Below are 23,658 nucleotides of genomic sequence, written 5' to 3' on the forward strand. Positions count from 1 at the left end.
AAAATCTTCATTATCTTTCTGTCTTATGTTCCCACTCCCTCCTATCTTCATAGTCTCCTTTTATTTTCTGAAAATAATCCCTGTTATATATTTGCTTTCTGTTCCATCTTTGCCTCTTTCTGTCTCTTAGATTTCTCTGTTATATTGATTTTTTCCCCCAGAAAACTTCATGTGTTTCTCCCAGTGGGATTTTATGTCACTTTTAATTTATTGTCAGATGGTTTAGCAACAAATACATAGATGCAAAGCAAATGTATCAATATTTTAACAGTTGGTAAATATAGGTGAAGGGTATGTTGTTGTTCATTGTAGTATTCTTTTGATACTTCTATTTGAAGAAATGTTTCAAGATAAAGAGGTTGGAAACTTAATATGATAGTAAGTCATTTTTATTTAATATTTACTATATATTATGTATTAGTCCAAGCACTTTAACATATATTACCTCATTTAAGTCTTATACTAACCTAAGAAGACAAGTATTGTTATTTTGCCCATTTCATAGATTAGGAAATGAAGCATAGAGGGATTTGGTAACTTGCCCTGTGTGTTGTGTAGCTAGTAAGTGGCAGCTGAATTTGGACTCAAATGATCTGTGCAGATAATATTAAAATGAATAAGATATGGCTCTGTTTTCAAAGGGCTTACAATCCAATTAGAGTTGAAAAGTACATAGGTTTCTTTAGTTTATGCTGTGAAACAAATTAAGGATCATAAAATGATAGTTTTATCTAGTTGAGGGGATCAGGAAGGTCTTCTGAAGAAAGTAGGATTTCAGTACTAAGAGAAAATACAGGGTTAATTTTGAATCTCATGGTTGGAGGTATTTGAAATGCAACCTAAGGCATATAAACTTTGTTCAGTGAGCAGTAGAGAACATTGAGAGTTGAAGAAACTATGACCCAAAGATAATAAATATTTTCAACAGCTAGTTACTGTCAGATAGGATTTAAACCTAAATCTGAGGTGAGAGCTGGCTATTGTGGCTTTTCTAGATGTCAGTTCTTTGTTTCAGTTAGTGAACAAGACTTGTTGACTCTTCCTTAAAACATTTTAAATTTATTAGTCCCATGCATTTGGATCACATTTATGTCAATATATGTCCATATACCATACCTGATTCTCATGGTATAGCCTGCAAACCAGTCTCCTTCAGTATATTCCCTTTCTAATGCTCTCTCACTTGGCAAAATAAGAAGTACCTTTTAATTTGATTATTAACTATTCAGATTATAGTTCTAAAGCAGTGCTTTTGTCATGTGACAGCTACAGAATTTTAGAATCTCGGAGATACAAGCTTTTAAAAAAAATTCTAGTGGTTAAAATACATGTTCCTTACCCATTCAGTGCAAAATAATAATAATAATAATAATAATAAATAAATAAATAAACTAGAAAACCGAACTCAGATGCAAAGGAAAAGAGTACACAGTTCATTCCTTCATGGAGTTTATAATTTGGCCTGAATTGCAAACAAAGTATACTGTAATAAATACTATAATGGGACTCAGTACAGATCTCTATAAAAACACCTGTGGAAGTGCCAAGTCCTGCCTTAGGGGATTTAAGGAAGTGTTCTCTGAAGTAGTGTCAGCTGATTTAAGATGAAGAGGAATTATCTAGATCAAGTGTGCACAGTGGAGGGCAGAATGGAGAGAATGGCAAAGACTACTCAGAGGTTGTGGGTTTGGAGATGAGATTGTAGCATGCTTTGGGAATCTCAGGTAATTAGGTATGAATTAAGAAGTCACTCTGGGCCGGGCGCGGTGGCTCACGCCTGTAATCCCAGCACTTTGGGAGGCCGAGCTGGGCGGATCACGAGGTCAGGAGATCGAGACCATCCTGGCTAACACGGTGAAACCCCATCTCTATTAAAAATACAAAAAATTAGCCGGGCGTGGTAGTGGGCGCCTGTAGTCCCAGCTCCTTGGGAGGCTGAGGCAGAGGAATGGCGTGAACCCCCGAGGCAGAGCTTGCAGTGAGCCGAGATCACACCACTGCACTCCAGCCTGGGGGACAGAGTGAGACTCCGTCTCAAAAAAAAAAGGAAGTCACTCTGCGGGAGGAAGGTGTGGTGAGGGAAGAAGTTGAAGAATAAATAGGATTCAGGCTGTCTGTGGCATCGTAAGATCAACAGTTTGAAAATTTCTAAAAATCTTTTTCTTGGGTTAAAAGAAAGTTGGGCCTGAAGTACTTAATGAGAAGTAGTTTCAGAGAAAAATGATCTTGTAAAAATCAACCTCATACTGAATATTTGAGAATTCAGAGATTTGGGAATATTTGTTAAAAGCTAGAAAATTTGGTAGAACCCATATTTCTACGATTTCAATATGGTTGAAATTTAATGTGTTGGAATTTTTGCACACTTAATGCATTATGAATTTAACTTTAATCTTGATTTTAAAATAGCTATTATATTGGAGATAATATTTTTTCAATGTCTTATTTATTGAAATTTTGCTAGAAGTTCAAGACCAGCCTGAGCAACCCGTCTCTACTTACTGACTAGCCAACCAAATACACACACACACACACACACACACACACACACACACAGACAGCGAGTGCGATTTCACATATATTAGAAGTTCTCGGCCGGGCATGGTGGCTCACACCTGTAATCCCAGAACTTTGGAAGGCCAAGGCGGGTGGATCACCTGAGGTCAGAAGTTCAAGACCAGCCTGGCCAACATGGTGAAACCCCCTCTCTACAAAAATACAAAAATTAGTCAGGCATGATGGTGGGTGCCTGTAATCCCAGCTACTCAGGAGGTTGAGGCAGGAGAATCGCTTGAACTCCGGAGGCAGAGGTTACAATGAGCCAAGATCGTACCATTGCAGTCCAGCCTGGGTGACTGAGCAAGACTCTGTCTCAAAAAAAAAAAAAAAGTTCTCGTCACAATTTAAGAACCAACTGGAATTAAGGTAGCAATTTTTAAATTGCTATAACTATGACTTCTGGTTAAAATATTTTGCTTTTTACTCCCATGAAACACATTACTTTTATTTTTTTCCTTATTCAGCATGTATGTTATTGTATGAAACTGAAGGGAAGTGTAAAAAATTTTAGAGTAGATTTATCTAGTTACAGGGAGTGGTGATCCACCACTTGGTAATTTTTTTTTTTTTTTTCACTCATCCCATATACTTTAATGTGGTTGACATATTCTTTTTAGGGTTTTAGGGTACATGTACACAATGTGCAGGTTTGTTACATATGTATCCATGTGCCATGTTGATTTCCTGCACCCATTAACTCGTCATTTAGCATTAGGTGTATCTCCTAATGCTGTCCCTCCCCCCTCCCCCCACCCCACAACAGTCCCCGGAGTGTGATGTTCCCCTTCCTGTGTCCATGAGTTCTCATTGTTCAATTCCCACCTATGAGTGAGAACATGCGGTGTTTGGTTTTTTGTCCTTGCGATAGTTTACTGAGAATGATGTTTTCCAGTTTCATCCATGTCCCTACAAAGGACACGAACTCATCATTTTTTATGGCTGCATAGTATTCCATGGTGTATATGTGCCACATTTTCTTAATCCAGTCTATCGTTGTTGGACATTTGGGTTGGTTCCAACTCTTTGCTATTGTGAATAGTGCTGCAATAAACATACGTGTGCATGTGTCTTTATAGCAGCATGATTTATAGTCCTTTGGGTATATACCCAGTAATGGGATGGCTGGGTCAAATGGTATTTCTAGTTCGAGATCCCTGAGGAATCGCCACACTGACTTCCACAATGGTTGAACTAGTTTACAGTCCCACCAACAGTGTAAAAGTGTTCCTATTTCTCCACATCCTCTCCAGCACCTATTGTTTCCTGATTTTTTAATGATGGCCATTCTAACTGGTGTGAGATGGTATCTCACTGTGGTTTTGATTTGCATTTCTCTGATGGCCAGTGATGATGAGCATTTCTTCATGTGTTTTTTGGCTGCATAAATGTCTTCTTTTGAAAAGTGTCTGTTCATGTCCTCTGCCCACTTTTTGATGGGGTTGTTTGTTTTTTTCTTGTAAATTTGTTTGAGTTCATTGTAGATTCTGGATATTAGCCCTTTGTCAGATGAGTAGGTTGCGAAAATTTTCTCCCATTCTGTAGGTTGCCTGTTCACTCTGATGATAGTTTCTTTTGCTGTGCAGAAGCTCTTTAGTTTAATTAGATCCCATTTGTCAATTTTTGCTTTTGTTGCCATTGCTTTTGGTGTTTTAGACATGAAGTCTTTGCCCACGCCTATGTCCTGAATGGTATTGCCTAGGTTTTCTTGTAGGATTTTAATGGTTTTAGGTCTAACATATAAGTCTTTAATCCATCTTGAATTAATTTTTGTATAAGGTGTAAGGAAGGGATCCAGTTTCAGCTTTCTACATATGGCTAGCCAGTTTTCCCAGCACCATTTATTAAATAGGGAATCCTTTCCCCATTTCTTGTTTTTGTCAGGTTTGTCAAAGATCAGATAGTTGTAGCTATGCGGCGTCATTTCTGAGGGCTCTGTTCTGTTCCATTGATCTATGTCTCTGTTGTGGTACCAGTACCATGCTGTTTTGGTTACTGTAGCCTTGTAGTATAGTTTAAAGTCAGGTAGCGTGATGCCTCCAGCTTTGTTCTTTTGGCTTAGGATTGACTTGGCGATGCGGGCTCTCGCTCTGTTGCCCAGCTTGGAGTGTAGTGGCGCGATCTTGGCTCACTGCAACCTCCGCCTCCCGGGATCAAGGGATTCTCCTGCATTAGCCTCCCAAGTATCTAGGATTACAGGCACGTGCCACCACGCCTGGCTAATTTTTTGTATTTTTAGTAGGGACAAGGTTTCACCGAGAGTAGATTTTTTTTAATGCACTGTAAGATTAGGAAATATGAGGTATATATAAAACTTTTACAAAAGCTTAAGTAACCTTTATTGGAAAACATGCTTTACTAGTAATATAAAAACAAAAAATTTGTCTTAACTGCCTGTTGGGACTTTCAAGAAATGGAGTCCAAGGGTGTATACAAACTGAGAGTTAATGTTGGTAGCATCGTTATGGGGCTTAAAAAGGTGTGCAATTTAAGAAGTTAAACAAAGTTAAAAACTAATGAACAACAGTCAGTGCAGAAAAGGAGAATAAGTTTAACTTTTTCAGATAAAGTCTTTCCAGAGTATTGTTTCTATTCCGGTGCCTAAAGGTTTATTCTTCCAGTATGTAAAATACACAAAGGATGGGGGATACAGAAGATAATTGTTTTAATAAACTAGAGCTGATGCCTTTTGTGGAAACACATCAGTGACTGAGGTGAGTGCAAGTCAGAGCCATGGTGATAATGATAAGTGATTTGTAATAATCACTGCAATAATTTCATTATCTTTATTTCTTTCTGAAATTGTATTGTATATCTTTTCCCTCCACCTTCTTCCCTGCCCTTCCAGAGGCTCTCCGTATAGAGAATCTCCTTTGGGTCATTTTGAAAGCTATGGAGGGATGCCCTTTTTCCAGGCTCAGAAGATGTTTGTTGATGTACCAGAAAATACAGTGATACTGGATGAGATGACCCTTCGGCACATGGTTCAGGATTGCACTGCTGTAAAAACTCAGTTACTCAAACTGAAACGTCTCCTGCATCAGGTGAGTACATAATGAACATTCCAGCTCTGATATTTTGAATTGCAAAATGGATTGACTTTAGTTTTTTTTAAAAAATAGTTACTTGGGTTTCTCATGTCTTTTTAGATTTCTGTGGAATAATGCTTGTAAATAGTATATAGTAGAAAGTTTTGTGGAAAAAACCTATGGGATATTGCATGAGGTCTCATTACACAGTCCCTGGTATTTGTGAGTTGTGTGATATTTGATAAGCCAATCTCTGCTTCTGTTTCTTCATTTTCATAATACCTACATTATAAGGTTGTTGAGAGAATTAGAAATAATAGTTGTAAATTGGCTAATCCAATGCCTGAAACATAGGCATTCAGTATTCAGTGGCTGCTACTATGATTTGAGCTAAGTGACAAATAAGAAACAACAATTTTTGCTTTACGTAATGATAGTTACATAATTCAGTTTTTGTTTGGGATTTTCAAATTTAATCTTCTCCTGTTTTTTTTTTTCTTTTCTTTTCTTTCTTTCTTTTTTTTTTTTTTTTTTTTGAGAAAATCTAGACTCATAGCAGTGATGTCACTTGTCCAAAGTCACAGGATAACCTGATGTTGGATCCTGGCATCTGATTCAGTGGTATTTACTTTGTTTTAGCACTTACAGACAAGGTCAGATGTATAGCAGAAAATCAAGGAATAAAATACTAATTTTAAGTCATAGATACCTTTCGTTTGGTTTTAAATCTGTATTTGTACTTTGTAGAATAGCCAGCTTTAGCTTAAAACTACAGTTAAGAAAGAACAGCCTGACTTCCCTGTTGCTGTTTGCTTTCTGTCTTAGAATTCCTGGTGGCCATCAAAACAAAACACGCGGTATATGCACATGAAAGGCTAGTTGAAGTGAAATTTGGCTCCTGTGTTAGAAATGATGGTTAATGTAAATATTCTGTTAAAGTCAGGTAAATTGTTTTCTGTTACTCAGTTAGGGATCTTCTGTACTACTCCTCTCCATTCTTGTGGATATTTGACTACTGTTTCGAAAGGAAACTTTTCTGAGCTAAGGAACAAAAGAGTGGAGAATCCTTTTTGGATATGAGATTGTTCAACTTCTCTTGAGGCAGAAATAAATTATATGATTGAATTATCCAGACATTGAGCTTACAGCCTTGTTCAACTGTAACTAGAAAACAGGCATTGGTATACAGTGTTTTTCTGTTGGCTGGTCTGGGGAGATGATTTTTTGATTAGGAGTTTTAGTGTCAAAAGGAAGAGGTGGTAGGGAATGGTGGGAAATAGGTAAAATATGTCAAATATCCACTGTGAGCCAGTCATTGTACTAGCTATACCACGTACCAACTTTTGTGTTTGGGTGTTTTGCCCTGAATCATGAAGCATGACTAAATAGCAGCTAATAAGACCAGGCCACCTCTAATAATGAAAGAAGTAGCATAATTCAGGTAGTAGTAGGTGAATTGGTAACCAATGATTGGTACCATAAAAATAAAAAAGTGTTTTTTGAGGTTGTTTGTGTAAAGTTGTAAATCTCTTAATGGTTCTTTTCTGTCATTGTGGCCTCTGAAATCTTAGGTACTACACACGGGTAAAATTGACCTTATTTTTTGTTTATGTTATGGCAGCAAAATTATGAGAAGAAAATTGCAAAATCTTTTTAGGTCATCTTTAAAGTTTCCCAAATGCTGATAGAAGTTAAAAGATGACTGAGTTCAAAATTTCATGTCATTGCCTCTTTAAATTTGTTTCTAATGTGACTGAATTAAAAAAAATCAATGTGATACGTATATATAGTTTTCAAAAAAATTCATATACTATTCAAAGGCTTAATGAAAAAACAGTATGTCTGGCCCCCTCCCCACCTCAGTCAACCTGTTCTCATCTGAACAGGTTACTGTCCAAAGCTTCTCTAGAGCTGTCATGCAGGGACTTAACTTTTGCCATAATCTGGGACTGGATCCATTCTTTCGATAGCATGTCTTCTTTCTTCCTAGTTTATTCTCTCACTTTGCTGGAATATATCTTTAATTTACTTCCTAAGAGAGGATTAATGAATGGCACACTGTTTTAGTTACTTCATTACTGAAAATCTCTTTATCCTGGTCTCGCATTTGATTGATATTAATAAGTTTGGTTGGTATGAAAAAGTTTTGTTGTAATAGAAGAGAGTTTTCCCTTAGAAATTTGAGGGCATTGCTTTTCTAGGATCTTATTTAGCCATTGAATGGTCTACTACATTCTGATCCGTTGTACATTGTGTTTTGCCTGTTTTTATCTCTGGAATATTTTTAATCTTTTATTTCTGGCATTCTGCAGTTTCACAGTAATGTCCTTGGACTTGAGTTTTGTGGTAGTTGGTTGGTTGTTTTCCGCTTGATGTTTTGGCAGTTAGTAGGCTCTTTGGAGATTAATGTATTGTGAAATGTTCTTGTTATTTCTATGATTATTCTCTTTCCTTTATTTTATCTGTTATCTTTCTGGAATCTTTAGTAATCAGAAACTAGAATTTCTGAATTGAATCTCCTCACCTTTTTATTTTTTGTTATACATTTTTCTTTTTCTTTGGGTTTGGTTATGTTTCCTGGTATATTTTCTCTACTTGATATTCCAGCTGTCTATTTTTATTTAACTGTTTATCTTGGCAATCATATTTTCAATTTCCAAGAACTTTTGTGTATACTATTCCTTATTCATATCATTCAACTGTTCTTTCAGGAACTATGGTAGGTAGAGAGTTTCTGTTTGTTTTGTTTCATTTTATTGAGAATTCTTTGGTTCCCTGTATTCTTTCTCTTTTTAAATGGTCATTTTGTTCTTTATGCTTATTTTGATTTCTCTTTCTTCTGGAATATTTCTTCAAATTTATAATGATTCTTTGTTGTTTATTCAGGACTTTGTACATGGGCCAGGCTTGTCAACTGGCTGGTTTTACTTGATGGCATTGTATGGATATCAGTGGACCCTCAGCATCTACTGAGTGAAGGGTTTTTCCTTCTGAGGTGGTTGTAATTTATCCAAAGAAGAAACCTGATTTTATGCTGGGAATAAAGTAGAAGACTGGGAAAATGTTTGTTTCTTTTTTTTTTTTTTTTGAAATGAAGTCTCGCTGTCTCACAGGCTGGAGTGCAATGGCGCAATCTCGGCTCGCTGCAAACTCCGCCTCCTGGGTTCATGCCATTCTCCTGCCTCAGCTTCCCTAGTAGCTGGGACTACAGGCGCCCACTACCACGCCCGGCTAATTTTTTGTATTTTTAGTAGAGACAGGGTTTCACCGTGTTAGCCAGGATGGTCTCGATCTCATGACCTTGTGATCTGCCCACCTCAGCCTCCCAAAGTGCTGGGATTACAGGCGTGAACCACCACGCCCAGCCAAATGTTCGTTTCTTACACAGACTTTCAATTCATTCCCACATTTTTAACCTTAAGGGGTCATAAATGTATGTTTTTCTCTTTCTGGCAAAATGGGTGATAAAAGAATGAGAAGAAGACAAATTCAGAAGGTTGGACATTCAGTAGGAAAAGTAGTGAGATCTCTTTGGCTTCTTAGTGTCTTTAAAAGATGGTGGGGAAAGGTGATGGTGCTACATTAAAAGAAATGTAAAGGACCAGTAGATATGGTGTGAAATTTTGAATTGTATATTGATTTGGACAGATCAGCTATAAAGGACATTTTGGATTAGTTGGGGAAATTTGAATATGGCCTGTATATTAGATGAGATGGAAATTTACTAAAATGGAAAGGGGAGATTGTTGACTGAAAAAAGTAGGTTATAAGGCTGTGATATACATTATAATCATTTATCTATCTGTATCTACATCTGTGTATTTCTCCAGAGGGATATGCTCTAAGGTGTTACTAGTGATGATTCCTGGATGGTGAGAATGTAATTTCTTTTTTGTGTGTTTTTTAAAAAATCTGTTTTCTCATTTCTAATTCTCCATGCATTATTGTTTCTGGGGGGAAAAAAGGTTTTTTTAAAAAGTATGTGTCTTATCCAGTGATCAGTTAATTAACTGGATATGTTAAAAATGTAAGATGCTCACGCTGCCTGACTTCAAACTATACTACAAGGCTACAGTAACAGCATGGTACTGGTACCAAAACAGATATATAGACCAATGGAACAGAACAGAGGCCTCAGAAATAATGCCACACATCTACAACCATCTGATCTTTGACAAACCTGACAAAAGCAAGCAATGGGGAAAGCATTCCCTATTTAATAAATGCTGTTGGGAAAACTGGCTAGCCATATGCAGAAAACTGAAACTGGACCCATTCCTTACACCTTATACAAAAATTAATTCAAGATAGGTTAAAGACTTAATTATAAGACCTAAAACCTTAAAAACTCTAGAAGAAAACCTAGGAAATACCATTCAGGACATAGACATGGGCAAAGACTTCATGACTAAAACACCAAAAGCGATGGCAGCAAAAGCCAAAATTGACAAATGGGATCTAATTAAACTAAAGAACTTCTGCACAGCAAAAGAAACTACCATCAGAGTGAAGAGGCAACCTACAGAATGGGAGAAAATTTTTGCAATCTATCCATCTGACAAAGGTCTAATATCCAGAATATACAAGGAACTTAAACAGATTTACAAGAAAAAAAATGTACAGCCACAAAAAAGGATGAGTTCATGTCCTTTGCAGGGACATGGATGAAGCTGGAAACCATCATTCTTAGCAAGCTAATACTGGAACAGAAAACCAAACACTGCATGTTCTTACTCATAAGTGGGAGTTGAACAATGAGAACACATGGACACAGGGAGGGGAACATCACACACCAGGGCCTGTCGGGGGTAGGGGGCTGGTGGGGGGGATAGCGTTAGGAGAAATACCTAACGTAGATGACAGGTCAATGGGTGTAGCAAACCACTATGGCACATGTATACCAGTGTAACAAACCTGCACGTTCTGCACATGTATCCCAGAAGTTAAAGTATAATAATAATAAAAAAAAATGTAGGATGCTAGAGAAGAGGCAGAAGAGATAGATAGATTTAGGGCAGGTTGTCAAGGGCCTTGTGTGCCATAAAGGTAGCTGGGGCATTGTTCTGTTGGTAGTAGTAAGCCAGACAAGTGACTTGGCCAAATTGTTATTTTTTAAAAAAAATTACTTTAAGGGATATGTAGAAAATGAACAGCAGAGGGAGTGACTTAAGTCATAATATTTAAGAGGCTGTTGCACCCATTCAAATTTTAGGCTAAAGTCGTTAAATTTATTTGGACATTCTTCTAGGTTCTCCGATATACATTATCTCTAGTCTGAAAAGTAGGTGATACTGGCTTCACCCTCATAGTTGGAAAGGGTGAGGCTCAGAAAACTAATTAGTGATACAACCAGGATTTTTTTTTTTTTTTTTTACCCTAATCTGTATGACTCCAAGGCCTGTTGCACACAGTGGTGTTCTAGAAGATACCTTGAAGGACAGCAGGGAGAAGAGAGTGTGAAGGTAACATATAACACTAATTCTACCATCATTCTGTGTCCCCTTAGCCAAACCCAAGCAAAGGAATTTTTATTAAATAGTACCGTTTAAGAGTTCACTTGAAAAAAGTTCTCACTGCACACAAAATTTTAAAAATTGTAAACCATTATATTTGGCCTTTGATCTGTTTTTTATTTGTGGTTTTACTCAAATTAAGATTACTTTATAGTTTAAACATCTCTTTGTGTACCTCATTCTACTCATCACGACATCATTATGGGATAAGAATGACAACAGTAGTAATTCAATTTTAATGGTCAGAAAACTAAGACTGAAATTTAATTGTGTTTTGCAAGATCACCCAGTTGCATATTAATGTAGAGTGCATTTTAAACTCAGGGCTTTTGAATTGTTTTAGCTTAATACCTCTGTATAGTTTATTGCCTGATTTAGAAATTTTGAATAAGAATTTTGACCCTGACATGAAGAATGTGGGGACATGATGAAAAAGATAGTTTTTTGTGGTATCTTGTCTCTCTCTCTTTTTTTTTTTGAGACGGAGTCTCACTCTGTCGCCAGGCTGGAGTGCAGTGGTGCAATCTTGGCTCACTTGCAAGCTCCGCCTCCCGGGCTCACGCCATTCTTCTGCCTCAGCCTCCCGAGTAGCTGGGACTACAGGCGCCCACCACCACGCCCAGCTAATTTTTTGTATTTTTAGAAGAGACAGGGTTTCACCATGTTAGCCAGGTTGATCTCGATCTCCTGACCTCATGATCCACCCGCCTTGGCCTCCCAAAGTGCTGGGATTACAGGCGTGAGCCACCGCACCTGGCCGGTATCTTGTCTCTTTAAGTCTCTATACCCTATTTCAAAAACTTCTTATCAAAGCATAATATACATACAGAAAAGGGTATAATTAATAAGTATTTATATTAATGAATTTTCAGAAACTGAAAATACCTGTGTAGCCAGCATCTAGCAAGAAATGCAACATTACCAGAACAGAATCCTCTGCTTGCCCATTCTCATGGTGGCCAATGGATTTCTGAAAATATAGATGAGTTTGTCTGTATTTGAACTTTGAAATGAAATGAAATAATATAGGATATATTATTGTTTTATATCTGGTTTCTTTTGCTTAATATTATATTCATGAGTCATCCATTTTCTGCATCATTCTCATTGCTGTAGAGTATTCCATTGTGTTAATATAGCACAGTTTATTTCATTTGTTCTATAATAGATATTTGGACAGGTTTCCTTTTTTGTTTATTATGAACAGTTTTGCTGCTGTATTCTAGTATGTGTCTTTTGGTGAACATATGTATGCATTTTTATTGTATTTATACCTATAAGTGAGATTGCTGGGTTAATTATAAGTTAGGTAAATATTCAGCTTTAGTGGATACTACAAAGGTTTTCTAAAGTAGTTATACCCACCCACTCTTTCCCCTTCTCATTTCTTTTCATTATTTTTTGTTTGCTCTTATCATATTATCACAGTCATCATCTGTTTTGACCTTGCAATAAGAAATGAAGAATTTAAGATGGAGTAATGGAAAGGCATGATGATACCTCTTCCTAACATTTTATTTGCATTGCAAAATATTTGATTCCTATGATTTATGTTATGTCTACTTCAGGATGCTTGTTTTGGGGATAAAAATGGAGTATATAATAGTATTTTATGAACTGTCAAATGTAATACACAAATGTTTAGTTTCATTGTTCCCTCCCCTCCAACGTTGAGAATAAAACCAATAATTTTTCCCTCATATAATTCTCCAATTCACTGTGTGTGTGGGCAGTGGGTGTAGTGGCAGTGGTAGGTGATGGAATATTAGTGGCATCATCCTAAGTGGAGTTCACCAAGAGCTTAGAGGCTACTGAATGATTGCCACTTGGTAGCAAAGAACCAAAGAAAAGCCAGAGCATGCCTGTTTCCCTATCCCCATATTTTTCTTATCACTCCAGGAAAAAAATGAGTTTATGAAATATTCATAATAAGAATATATACAACATAAGGGTTCAGTTTAACTTAGAATGTGAAGGAGCTTGTACTCTTAACCACCCAGATTAAGAAATAAGACATTAATAAGCTCCCTGTATGCTCCTTCCTGATTGCAGTACCTTTCTTTTCCAGAACCTAGAGTTTTCCCTTGTTTTTCCTCTCATTTTTACCATCTGTGTTTGTATTTCCGTGAATATAAGGTTAGCCTCTTTTTGAACTTTATATAAGTGAAATTATAATGTGAGTATCCCCCTATGGCTTCTTTCATTCAACATTTTTTTAAGGTTCATTCATGTTTGGCTCTACTTCATTAATTTTCATTTCTCTATTGGTGCTCCAATCTATGAACAAAACATAATGTCTTTGTCTATTTTACTCTTGATGTCCATTTTGTTTGTTTCTGGTTTTTTTTTTTTTTTTTTGACTCTGACAAATAATATTCCTGTGAACATTTTCCTGGTACAACTGTGAGAAAGTTCCTCTGAAGTATCTAATCAGAATTGGAATTTCTGAGTCCTGAAGCATGGAAATATTTTACCCTAGAAAAACCAAACTGTTGTCCAAAGTAGTTCAGTCTTTTTTACTCCCCTCAAGTAGTAGATGTTGTTTTTCATTGTTTCACATGTATGCAAACTTGATATTATCCAACTTATGAATTTTTGTCATGTGGATAGAATATGGTGACATTTAATTACGGTTTTAATTTACATTTCCCTGACTGCTAATAAAGTTGAACCTTTTTGTATGTTTATGGAATGTTTGTTGCCCAATCATGTGTTTTGTGTGTATGAGAGAGAGATTTTTGTATATTCTAGCTGCGAGTACTTTGTTGGTTATATGTGTTGCAAATATTATCTTCCATTGTGTAGAGTGCTTTTTCACTCTCTGATATCCTTTGATGAAAAAAAAGTTCTTAGTTTTAATATAGTGAATTTATCAGACTTTTTTCTTTGTGGTTTGCACTTTTAGAAATCCTCATTTGAAAATCCTTTCTTGCTCTGAGGTCATAAAAATATTCTATTCTTTTCTAAAAAGTTAAGAATTTTGATCTTCACAATTGAATCTCAAATAACTTGGAATTGATTTTGGTGCATTTAAGGTGTGAGGTAGAGGTCCACTTTTATTTGTTTTTGTCTGTGGGCGATCAGTGGATTCAGGGCTTAAAGTGTGAAGAGTTCATTTGTTTTGTTTTGTTTTGTTTTTTTGCAACAGAGTGTTGCTCTGTCACCCAGGCTGGGCAGTGGTGCAGTGTCAGCTTACTGCAGCCTCGACCTCCTGGGCTCAACCAATCCTCCCAAGTAGCTGGGACTATAGGTATGCACCACCACACCCGGCTATTTTTGTTATCCTGCTAAGATTCTGAATCCTCATGCGTGGCTGCTCCCACTCTTCTGTGTACCCTTTTCTCATACTACTCCAGCTCTGACTCCTTGTCAGCCCATTGGGCTCTGATACCCCACACCAATCGCCATCTCCAGATGGACACCTTCTCACTCTGCTTGGCCTCTGACACCACGTCAGTTGAGTCTACACATGGATGCCCTCCTTACCCATTTTGGGTCTGAAACCTGGCATTGAACCCTTTACTCATTATCATGCCTGAGCTCTGGCAATCTGTGCCAGGCCATCCTGTGTGTGGATATCCACCTCTCTCTGCTTTGACTCTGATAGCCCATGCCAGGCTGCTGATTATGCACATACACTCTATTCTTTCCACTTAAGTTTGACTCTAATATCAAGCTATTTCCCCACCCCTCATGGATACTGTTTTCACTCCTTTTGGGATATGGCATATATTGGTAAGCTGCCTCCCTACGGAGACATGCTCTTTCAACCTACTTAGGCTCTGAAACTTCCTGTTGGGCTTTTGGGGTGGAAACCTATTTTGCTCTGTCTTACCTAATGGCTTGTTAAGAAAGGAATAGGAAGGTGAAGAGGAGAATTAAAAGTATCAACTTTATTGAGACAGAATGTGCATTCAAATAAACTGCACCCATTTTAAGTGTACAGTTTGTTTTGATGAATATATGCAATTGTGTAATTACCACCACGTTCAAGGTATAGACCATTTCTGTACCTGATAAAGTTCCTTCATTTCCCTTTGCAGTCAGTTCTTTCTCAAACCCGGCCCAGGCAACCATTATTCTGCTTTTGGTTCTAAAGTTTTATCTTTCTTAGAATTTCATCAAAATGGAACCATTTGATATGTACTCTTTTTGTTTCTGAATTTTTTTACTCGCCTTAATGGTTTTGATACTCATCTGTGTTTTGCTAGTATCAGTAGTTCATTTCTTTTTATTGCTGAATAGACTCCATTCTACATATATGTACCACAATTTGACTTTTATCAGTTTATCTATTGATAGACATTCAGGTTGTTTTTAGTTGTGGGATAATTGGGATAATGCTGAATCTCTACATTTCAATGATGAAAGTTAATAGGAATAAATGTAATTAAGAAAAATCAGGCCAGGCATGGTGGCCCATGCCTGTAATCCCAGCACTTTGGGAGGCCGAGGCAGGTGGATCATCTGGGGTCAAGAGTTCAAGACCAGCCTGGCCAAAATGGCGAAACCCCATTTCTACTAAAAATACAAAAATTAGCCAGGCATGGTGGCATGTGCCTGTAGTCCCAGCTACTTGGGAGGCTGAGGCGGGAGGATCACTGAACACGGGAGGCAGAGGTTGCAGTGAGCCGAGATCATACCAGTGCACTGCAGCCTGGGCAACAGAGTAAGAATCTCTCAAGAAAAAAATCAGAATAGACAATTCCAAGGTGGAGTTTTGGGTTCAGGCAAATTTTCCTACTTGTACAAGCTTGGAAAAGTTGCTTAAACTCTCTGTGCTGCAGTTTCCTAGAAAAGATAATAGAGATTGTAATAGCTCTTACTTCAGGACTATTGTGAAGAATGCATGAGGTAATTCCCATAAAATGCTAATGTAGGGCCGGGGGCGGTGGCTCATGCCTGTATAATCCCAGCACTTTGGGAGGCCGAGGTGGGCAGATCACCTGTGGTTGGGAGTTCAAGACCAGCCTGATCAACATGGAGAAACCCCGTCTCTACTCAAAATACAAAATTAGCTGAGCATGGTAGCGCATGCCTATAATGATCAGGAGGCTGAGACAGGAGAATTGTTTGAACCCAGGAGGCAGAGGCTGTGGTGAGCTGAGATCACACCGTTGCACTCCAACCTGGGCAACAAGAGCAAAACTCCCTCTCAAAAACAAAACAAACAAACAAAAAACACATTAAAATGCTAATATAGTATCATGCATAGTATCTTAAAATGCTAAGCATACTATGCTGATAGTATTCTAAAATGCTAAGCATAGTATGCTGATGTTTCAGCATAACCTGATACATGTAATGCAGTTCATGCATGTTGGCAGTTAATAATAACAACATGTTTCATAGTAACATAAAAGTCAAGGGTTTTTAATTGTTCACAATTTTACGTAGCAGCCCAGAAAGCTAATTTTATTTACTTCAATACCTGCATTTGTTTATTATTATTCTGTCAGTACCAAGGATCATGGTAGTAATGAAGATAAAAATAAAAAGGACACAGTTTTTAACCTGTACCCAGTACATTGTTCGAAAACTATAGGTTAAAATCGGTTAGTGGGTCTTAAAATGAATTTTCATGATGACTAGAATTTTTGGTAATGAAGTAAAACAGTATAAAACTATCAGAGGACATCACATGTAATAAGGACAAATACTTTTTCATGAAATTTGTTTTTAGTGAGAGATATATGTATATCTCCCTATATTACACACATGAATATGTGCATACACATGTAAATGAATACCTATTCATGTATATATGTACTTGGTTGTGTTATAAAATGTATTTTTATTGTGGATCAATGTCCCCACCCCCCAAAATAGAAAACTCTGTTCTAGTAGATAAACAATACTATGCTCAAGACTCTAAGGCCAATAAATCGTAGAGCTGGGACTTCAGTAGTAAATAAGGCAGCTATCACTGCATCAATAAAACATTAAATTATCTATAAATTTACTGAGAGACATTTGTGATGTTTTATTTTTAAAAACCTGCGAAACTTTGTAGAAACCATTTATGTTCTATGGGAAGACTAAATATTATAAATGCTACAGATATTAAAGTAGTAATCAAGATGGCTAGCTTATAGTCTAGAGGAATATACATGTATTAAATAATTACAAGAATGATGTGTTGCAAAGGGTAACAAATTAGGTGTTATAAAAAGATTGTGTAAGATACAATCTGAGTGTATAATAGTGTGTCGTATAAAGATTGTACAAAATACAGTTTGAGTGTATGGTGTGTATCTACAGTTTTTCTCAGTACGATTTACAGATTTAATACAATTTCAGCCAAAATCACAACAGCTTTGTTTTTGGAATTTATCAAAATGACTCCAAAATTGGAAACACCAAAGGATAAGATTTGTGTACATTGAAAAGGAGAAAGGGGAAAAAACCCTTTAGAGCAGGATATAATACACAAACAGACACATAGAGCATTGAAAGAGAACAGGAAACATAGAAATATGTGCTGAAGTATTTAGTAAAAAATAATTGGATATAGAAAGGTTTTTTTTTTTGGTTTGTTTTTGTTTTTGTTTTTTAAAGAACAGGGTGTTGCTGTGTTGCCGATGCTGGAGTGCAGTGATTATTCACAGGTGTGATCATAAAGTACTGCAACCTCAAACTTCTGGCTTCAAATGATCCTCCTACTTTGGCCTCCCAAGTAGCTGGGACTACAGGCGTGTGCCATTGCGTCCACCTGCATATAGAAAGATTTTATGCAAAAGTTACTGAGGAAAATTTATTAGTTTAGGAAAACTTAGTTTCTTATACTGTAGCAGAACACAGATGGCTTGAGGAGTTGGATATTTTTTAAAAATCAAAATCTAGAAAAATTAGTAGAAATTAGGAATATCTTTAAGTGCCAAAACAAACCTACAGGAAGGGATATCTGGGTTCAGATATGTACAGATGTAACAGATACGTAAATGTGTAGGTTCAATAAAAAATTTAAACAAAAAATTTGTAAATACTATTTGCTTAGAATATTATAAAGGTTCTATTTATATATAACAACATTCCAGTTAACTTGGATGCCAGATAGATATGTTTTTATTTCAAAGTGTCTTTGCCCTGACCATCTGTGAGGATCACTTCACCTCTAAAGCGCTTATTAAAAAATCAGATTTTATAAGTCAGTGTTTTTAAAATCCTCTCAAATGTAGCTTGAATTAGTAGATTTTAAATCCCACTGTTGAGTTTTACAGTATTACTCAAAAATTATTTGTAGTGCACATTCTGGACTATGTGATGTGATTGTTCATCTATATACCTTTGTATTTAAAAAAGAAAAAAAAAACTTAGAAAAAGAAAAGAAAGAAAACGTCTCTGTCCTCTTCCTCTGCTCCCTTTCCTAGGATGCCTCTTGTGATTGTGTTGTAGCATATCTGAATCACAAGGCAGCTTTGTTGACATCACTGATGATGCTTGTTAGTAGGGACTTGTCAGTGCTGCCAAACATTTTTGTTAGTCATTTCAAGTATCCATGTCCATTGCAGCTGCTCTGGAACTCATAGGAAGATCTCAGTTTTTGCAAACTCATGGAAGAATCACCTGGGTAAGATGGAGTTTGTTACAGGGTTTTCAGCAAGTTAACATGTGGAAGAATTATAGTATTAGAACAAAAGTTTACCATTGTGATGTGTCAAAAAAGAAGAGTGGAAGATGGTTTGCTGACAATAGTCCTCTAATGCTTTTAGAATAGCGGAAGGTTTATCCATCTTTAATAAAATGCCGATAATGTATTAGCATCCTAATTGCATTTAGAGTTCAGAAATTCTAACTAGAACCTGTAGAAACTGCTAAAACATTTCACCTAGTAAAGCAGCCCAGAATTCCTAGACAGTCAGTTAACTATGAATTACTTATTTTTTGTTCAGTTGCTATGGATTTTTTGTACTATTTTTGCTCCTATGCATTTATTAAATATGTTTATGCAAAACACTTGGAACAGTACCCAGCACTGGTGAATAAATGTTAGCTCTTTAGTATGTATAATGTGAAACATGAAAATTGAATGCATGAAGTTATTTCTTCAGTATTTTTTAGAAAGAGTATGTTTTCTATTTTATAATCCCCTCCCCCTCCAACACACACACACCAAATGTTTCCTAATTTTGGCCTGGGCACTTTCCTTTTAGTCAAGGATTAATAGAGAGTACTAACCATTGGTTAGTGTCAGAGTTATTAGGGGGTGGTTATTATTTGATTCAGTTGTTGTTATATTCCTAGTCTTTAAGGCTTTTGTGCTTTAATAGAAATAATAATTTTTTGTGTGTTTTTGATCTCCTAAAATCTGGACTGCTAGACTGTTTAATAAAAAGGAGCAGAATTCTTTGAAGCATATTAATAACTTAAACACTGGTAACTCCTAGTTGTCGTGGGCTGTCCTATGCATTTATTTCATTTTTTTTTCAGTTTTCAAAAATAATGACTTGGTATATGGGGCTTTCACTTAATTTATTTCTAATTTCTAATTTTTAAATTGATCAGAACAATATATTTCTGTGATATAAGTTCTTTGGAAGGTGTTAATATTTTCTTTGTGGGCTAGAACAGAGGTTGGAAAACTTTTCTTTAGAAGATCATATAGTAAATATTTTAGCCATTTTGGGCAAGACACAAAACTGAGGCTATTATGTAGATAAAACATTTCAAATGCGACCATTTAAAAATGTGAAAGCCTTCTTAACTGTAGTAAAAACAGGCAGCTGGCCAGATTTTGTCCTGTGAACCATAGTTTGTTAATCTCTAGCCAACAGCGTGGTCAGTTTTTACGATGGCTCTGTTCGTTTGAATAGAATATATATTTTCTGTATCTTAGGTAGCAGTATGTCTATTATATCAGGCTTGTTAATTGTACTATTTATATCTTGCTTATCCTTACTAAATTTTTGCCTTTGATGTGTGAATTTCTGAGAGTAGTGTTAATCTCCTGCTATAATTACAGATGTCTCAGTTTCTCCTTCTAATGCTGTCCTTTTTTGTTGTGGTATTTTCAGGCTATTGTATCAGGTATATACATGTTTATGATTGGTACATCTTCTTGGCAGATTGGTCCTCTGATTACTAATTAGAAGTCTTTGTTTATTAATACTTTCCTTTAATGCTACCCTGCTTCTCGTGTTACAATAATATTGCTATTTCAGCTTTTTGTGGGTGTGATTGTTGAGATTTATCTGGTGTTTCTCTCTCCTTTTTGCTTGCTTTTAGCTGTTTTTTGATCAAATCTTATCTTAGTTTTTTAGAGCTGCCATAACAGATTACCACACCGTGGAGGCATACATCAATAGAAGTTTATTCTGTCATAGTTCTGGAGGCTAGAAATCCAAAACCAAGGCGTTATCATCAGGGCTTTGCTCTGTCTGAAGGCTCTGTAAGAGAAACTTGCATTTCTTCTACCTTCTAATGGTTACCAGCAATCCTTGGCATTCCTTGGTTTGTAGATGCATCTCTCCAGTCTCTACTTCCATCTTCACATGACCTTCTCCCTTGTGTGTCTGTGCATCCAAATTTCTCCCTTATTATAAGGATATCAGCTATATTGGATTTATGACCCACCCTAATCCAGTGTGACCTCAACTTGATTACATTGTAAAGGCCTATTTTCAAGTAAGGTCATATTCACAGGTTCTGGATGGACATGACTTTCTAGGGGGGACATCATTCAAGCTAGTGCAGTTCTATTGAGATGCAATATACACAGTAAAATTCAGCCTTTTGGTGTACAGTTTTTCTGAGTGTTTAATAAGCATATTTTATTTAAAGAAATCCTCTCATGGGAAATGAAGAATACATTGCCTTTACTTAGAAGAAGGCTGTTAAGTAAGATATCAAATTTATATATGCAGCTCACCAATATTTCCTTATTGGCAACATCCGTATTTCCACAATACAGTTCCCAAAAGGACTTCTAAGTCTCAAAATTCTGTCTCCTTTGATGTGCTTCTCTCTTGATTACACCCAGGCTTTATTAATGGTTTGCTTCATATCATTATCTCCTTCTTCATATATTTTCTTTAGAATATTCATCAATCCCTCACTAGCATCTGTTTCAGTATCATAGGAGGGTTTCTCTTTTTCTTTGCACTTGATTTGGTTTGGCCGTGTCCCAACCCAAATCTTTTCTTGAATTGTAGCTCCCATAATCCCCACATGTTGTGGGATGGACCTGGTGAGAGGTAATTGAATCATGGAGGAAAGGGTTTTTCCCATGCTGTTCTCATGATAGTGAATAAGTCTCATGAGATCTGATGGTTTTATGAAGGGCAGTTCCCCTGCACATGCTCTCTTGCCTGCCACCATGTAAGACATGCCTGTGCTTCTCCGTCTGCCATGATTATGAGGCTTCCCAGCCACATGCAAATGTGAGTCCATTAAACCTCTTTTTCTTTATAAATTACCCAGTCTCAGGTGTCTTTATTAGCAGTGTAAGAACAGCAATCTTTTTCAACCTGAGCCAGGTAATCCCTCCCACCTTGTGTTTTCCACTTTCTTTCTTTTTCTCTTTTCTTCTTTTTTTTTTTTTTTGGAGAAAGAGTCTTACTCTGTCGCCCAGGTTGGGGTGCAGTGGCACAATCTCGGCTCACTGCAAACTCCACCTCCAGGGTTCAAGTGATTCTCCTGCCTCAGCCTCCCGAGTAGCTGGGATTATAGGTGCCTGCCACCACACGTGGCTAATTTTTGTACTTTTAGTAGAGACGAGGTTTTGCCATGTTGGCCAGGCTGGTCTCAAACTCCTGACCTCAGGTGATCTGCCTGCCTCGGCCTCCCAAAGTGCTGGGATTACAGGCGTGAGCCCCACCGCGCCCAGCCTTTTCCACTTTCTTTCTGCATAAAATAAGAACTGTATCAGTCTTGACCTTTTTTGAACTGCCTTCCACAGAAATGGGTTTCAGGAGATTGTTCACAGTCATGGAGTAACTCCTCCCACTTAGATTCTTTACCAAAAGATCAAATGACCTCTCTGTGAAATGCACCTGCACATTCTCAGTGGGAACTTGATGAACTCCAGTTAAGGTAATGTAGATTTTCACAGACTTTTCTGACTGATCCCATCCATAATTACTGGTTTTCACTGTATATCCCATTGTAACGGGAGCAACCACAGCATCTGGCTTTTCATTATCAAGAAGTTCTGCTTTCTTCTATGATTTCTGTTGCATCTTGTTCTGGATTTCTGTCTCAATTTTGGATTTTTTCACCTGTAAGGGCATCGCGTACTCTTTTCCTAGTAGCCATCTCCAGCAACACCTTTGCTTCTTCTAGATGTTTCTGTAGCTCTTCCAAAGCCTAGATCGGGCTGGGTCAGGCCAAAGGCCGGAGCTGCAGCCACACAGGGGAGAGAACGGGAAACGCCATGCCGAGCCTTCAAATCGAACACAGACCCCCACCTACATGAATTTAGTGTACAGTTTTATGAGCTTTAACTGACAATTGTGCAGCTATTACAATCACCTCCCAGAATTCCTTATTTTCTTTTAAAGTCAATTTCTACACCCACTGCTAGCTCCTGGCAACCACTGATATGAAAAGATTATCCTATAAATGGATATGATATAGCCTTTTGAGTATAATATATAGCCTTTGAGTCTGGCTTTTTTTTTTAACATAATGAAACTTGAAATACTCATTTATGCTGTACCGTGTATTAGGAATTTGTTTCTGTATATTGCAGAGTTAGTGTTCTATTTTAATGCTACCAGTTTGCTTATTCATTTACCAGCTGAAGGGTATTTATGTTGCTTTCTAATTTTTTTGCAGTTACAAATAAAGCTGCTGTAAACATTTGTTTACAAATTTTCACGTGAGCATGTGCTTTCATTTCTCTCGGGTAAATACTTGGGAGTAGGGTTGCTGGGTTGTATGGTAAGTGTAAACTTAACTTTTTAAGAAACTACCAAACTGTTTTCCTTGGTGACTATATCATTTTGTATTGCCACTAGCAATGTAAGAATGTAACTATTGTTCTGCATTCTTGCTGGCACTTGGTATTATCAGTGTATTTTAAAAGCCACTGAATAGGTGTTTAGTGGTATCTCATTGTTGATTTAATTTGCATTTGTGTAAAGATTAATGATATTGAGCATATTTTCATATGACTGTTTACCATTTGTATATCTTTTTTGGTGAAGTGTCTTTTTTGCCTGTTAACATAAATGTCTTTTCTTACTGATTTTTGAGAGTTCTTTATATATTTTAGATACAGCTCCTTTGTTAGGTATGTAAGTGATGAAACAAATGGGATATTTTTAAAAATGGGACTAGCTTTTTCGGCAACTATGTACAATTGTGAGTTAATAACCCTGCACCTTCACATTTGCATTATTTTTGTTACTATTGTTTTAAAATTAGCTAACACTTTAAAAAGGCTTTCTGTGAGTTATGCATTATGCTCAGTATTTTACTTGAATGATTGCAGATATTTTCTTCCAGTCCATGTCTTCTTTTATATATATATAATAATATATAATAATTATATAATATATAATATATTATATAACATATAATTAAATATATAATATATAAATATACATAAATATATAAAA

At 36.6% G+C, this 23,658-nt stretch overlaps 1 protein-coding gene and 1 pseudogene across 6 annotated transcripts in view; one reads left to right on the top strand and one right to left on the bottom strand.

The window, feature by feature from the left end:
• CCSER2 (coiled-coil serine rich protein 2) overlaps nt 1–23,658 on the top strand; it is a 195,057-nt gene that overhangs the window by 109,332 nt on the left and 62,067 nt on the right. For 4 of the 6 annotated variants that reach the window (XM_032141618.2, XM_032141628.2, XM_032141636.2 and 1 more), the window contains exon 6: nt 5,405–5,600. In XM_032141618.2, the coding sequence (XP_031997509.1) occupies nt 5,405–5,600 (196 nt within the window). Of the gene's footprint in view, nt 1–5,404; nt 5,601–10,981; nt 11,048–23,658 lie in introns of all 6 variants that reach the window. The other 2 variants (XM_058436444.1, XM_058436445.1) reach the window with 1 other exon arrangement.
• On the bottom strand, nt 21,718–23,085 carry LOC116478209 (calcyclin-binding protein-like; annotated as a pseudogene).

This window comes from Hylobates moloch, unplaced genomic scaffold (assembly GCF_009828535.3).
Source record: "Hylobates moloch isolate HMO894 unplaced genomic scaffold, HMol_V3 SCAFFOLD_3, whole genome shotgun sequence".
Classification (NCBI taxonomy): Eukaryota; Metazoa; Chordata; class Mammalia; order Primates; family Hylobatidae; genus Hylobates; species Hylobates moloch.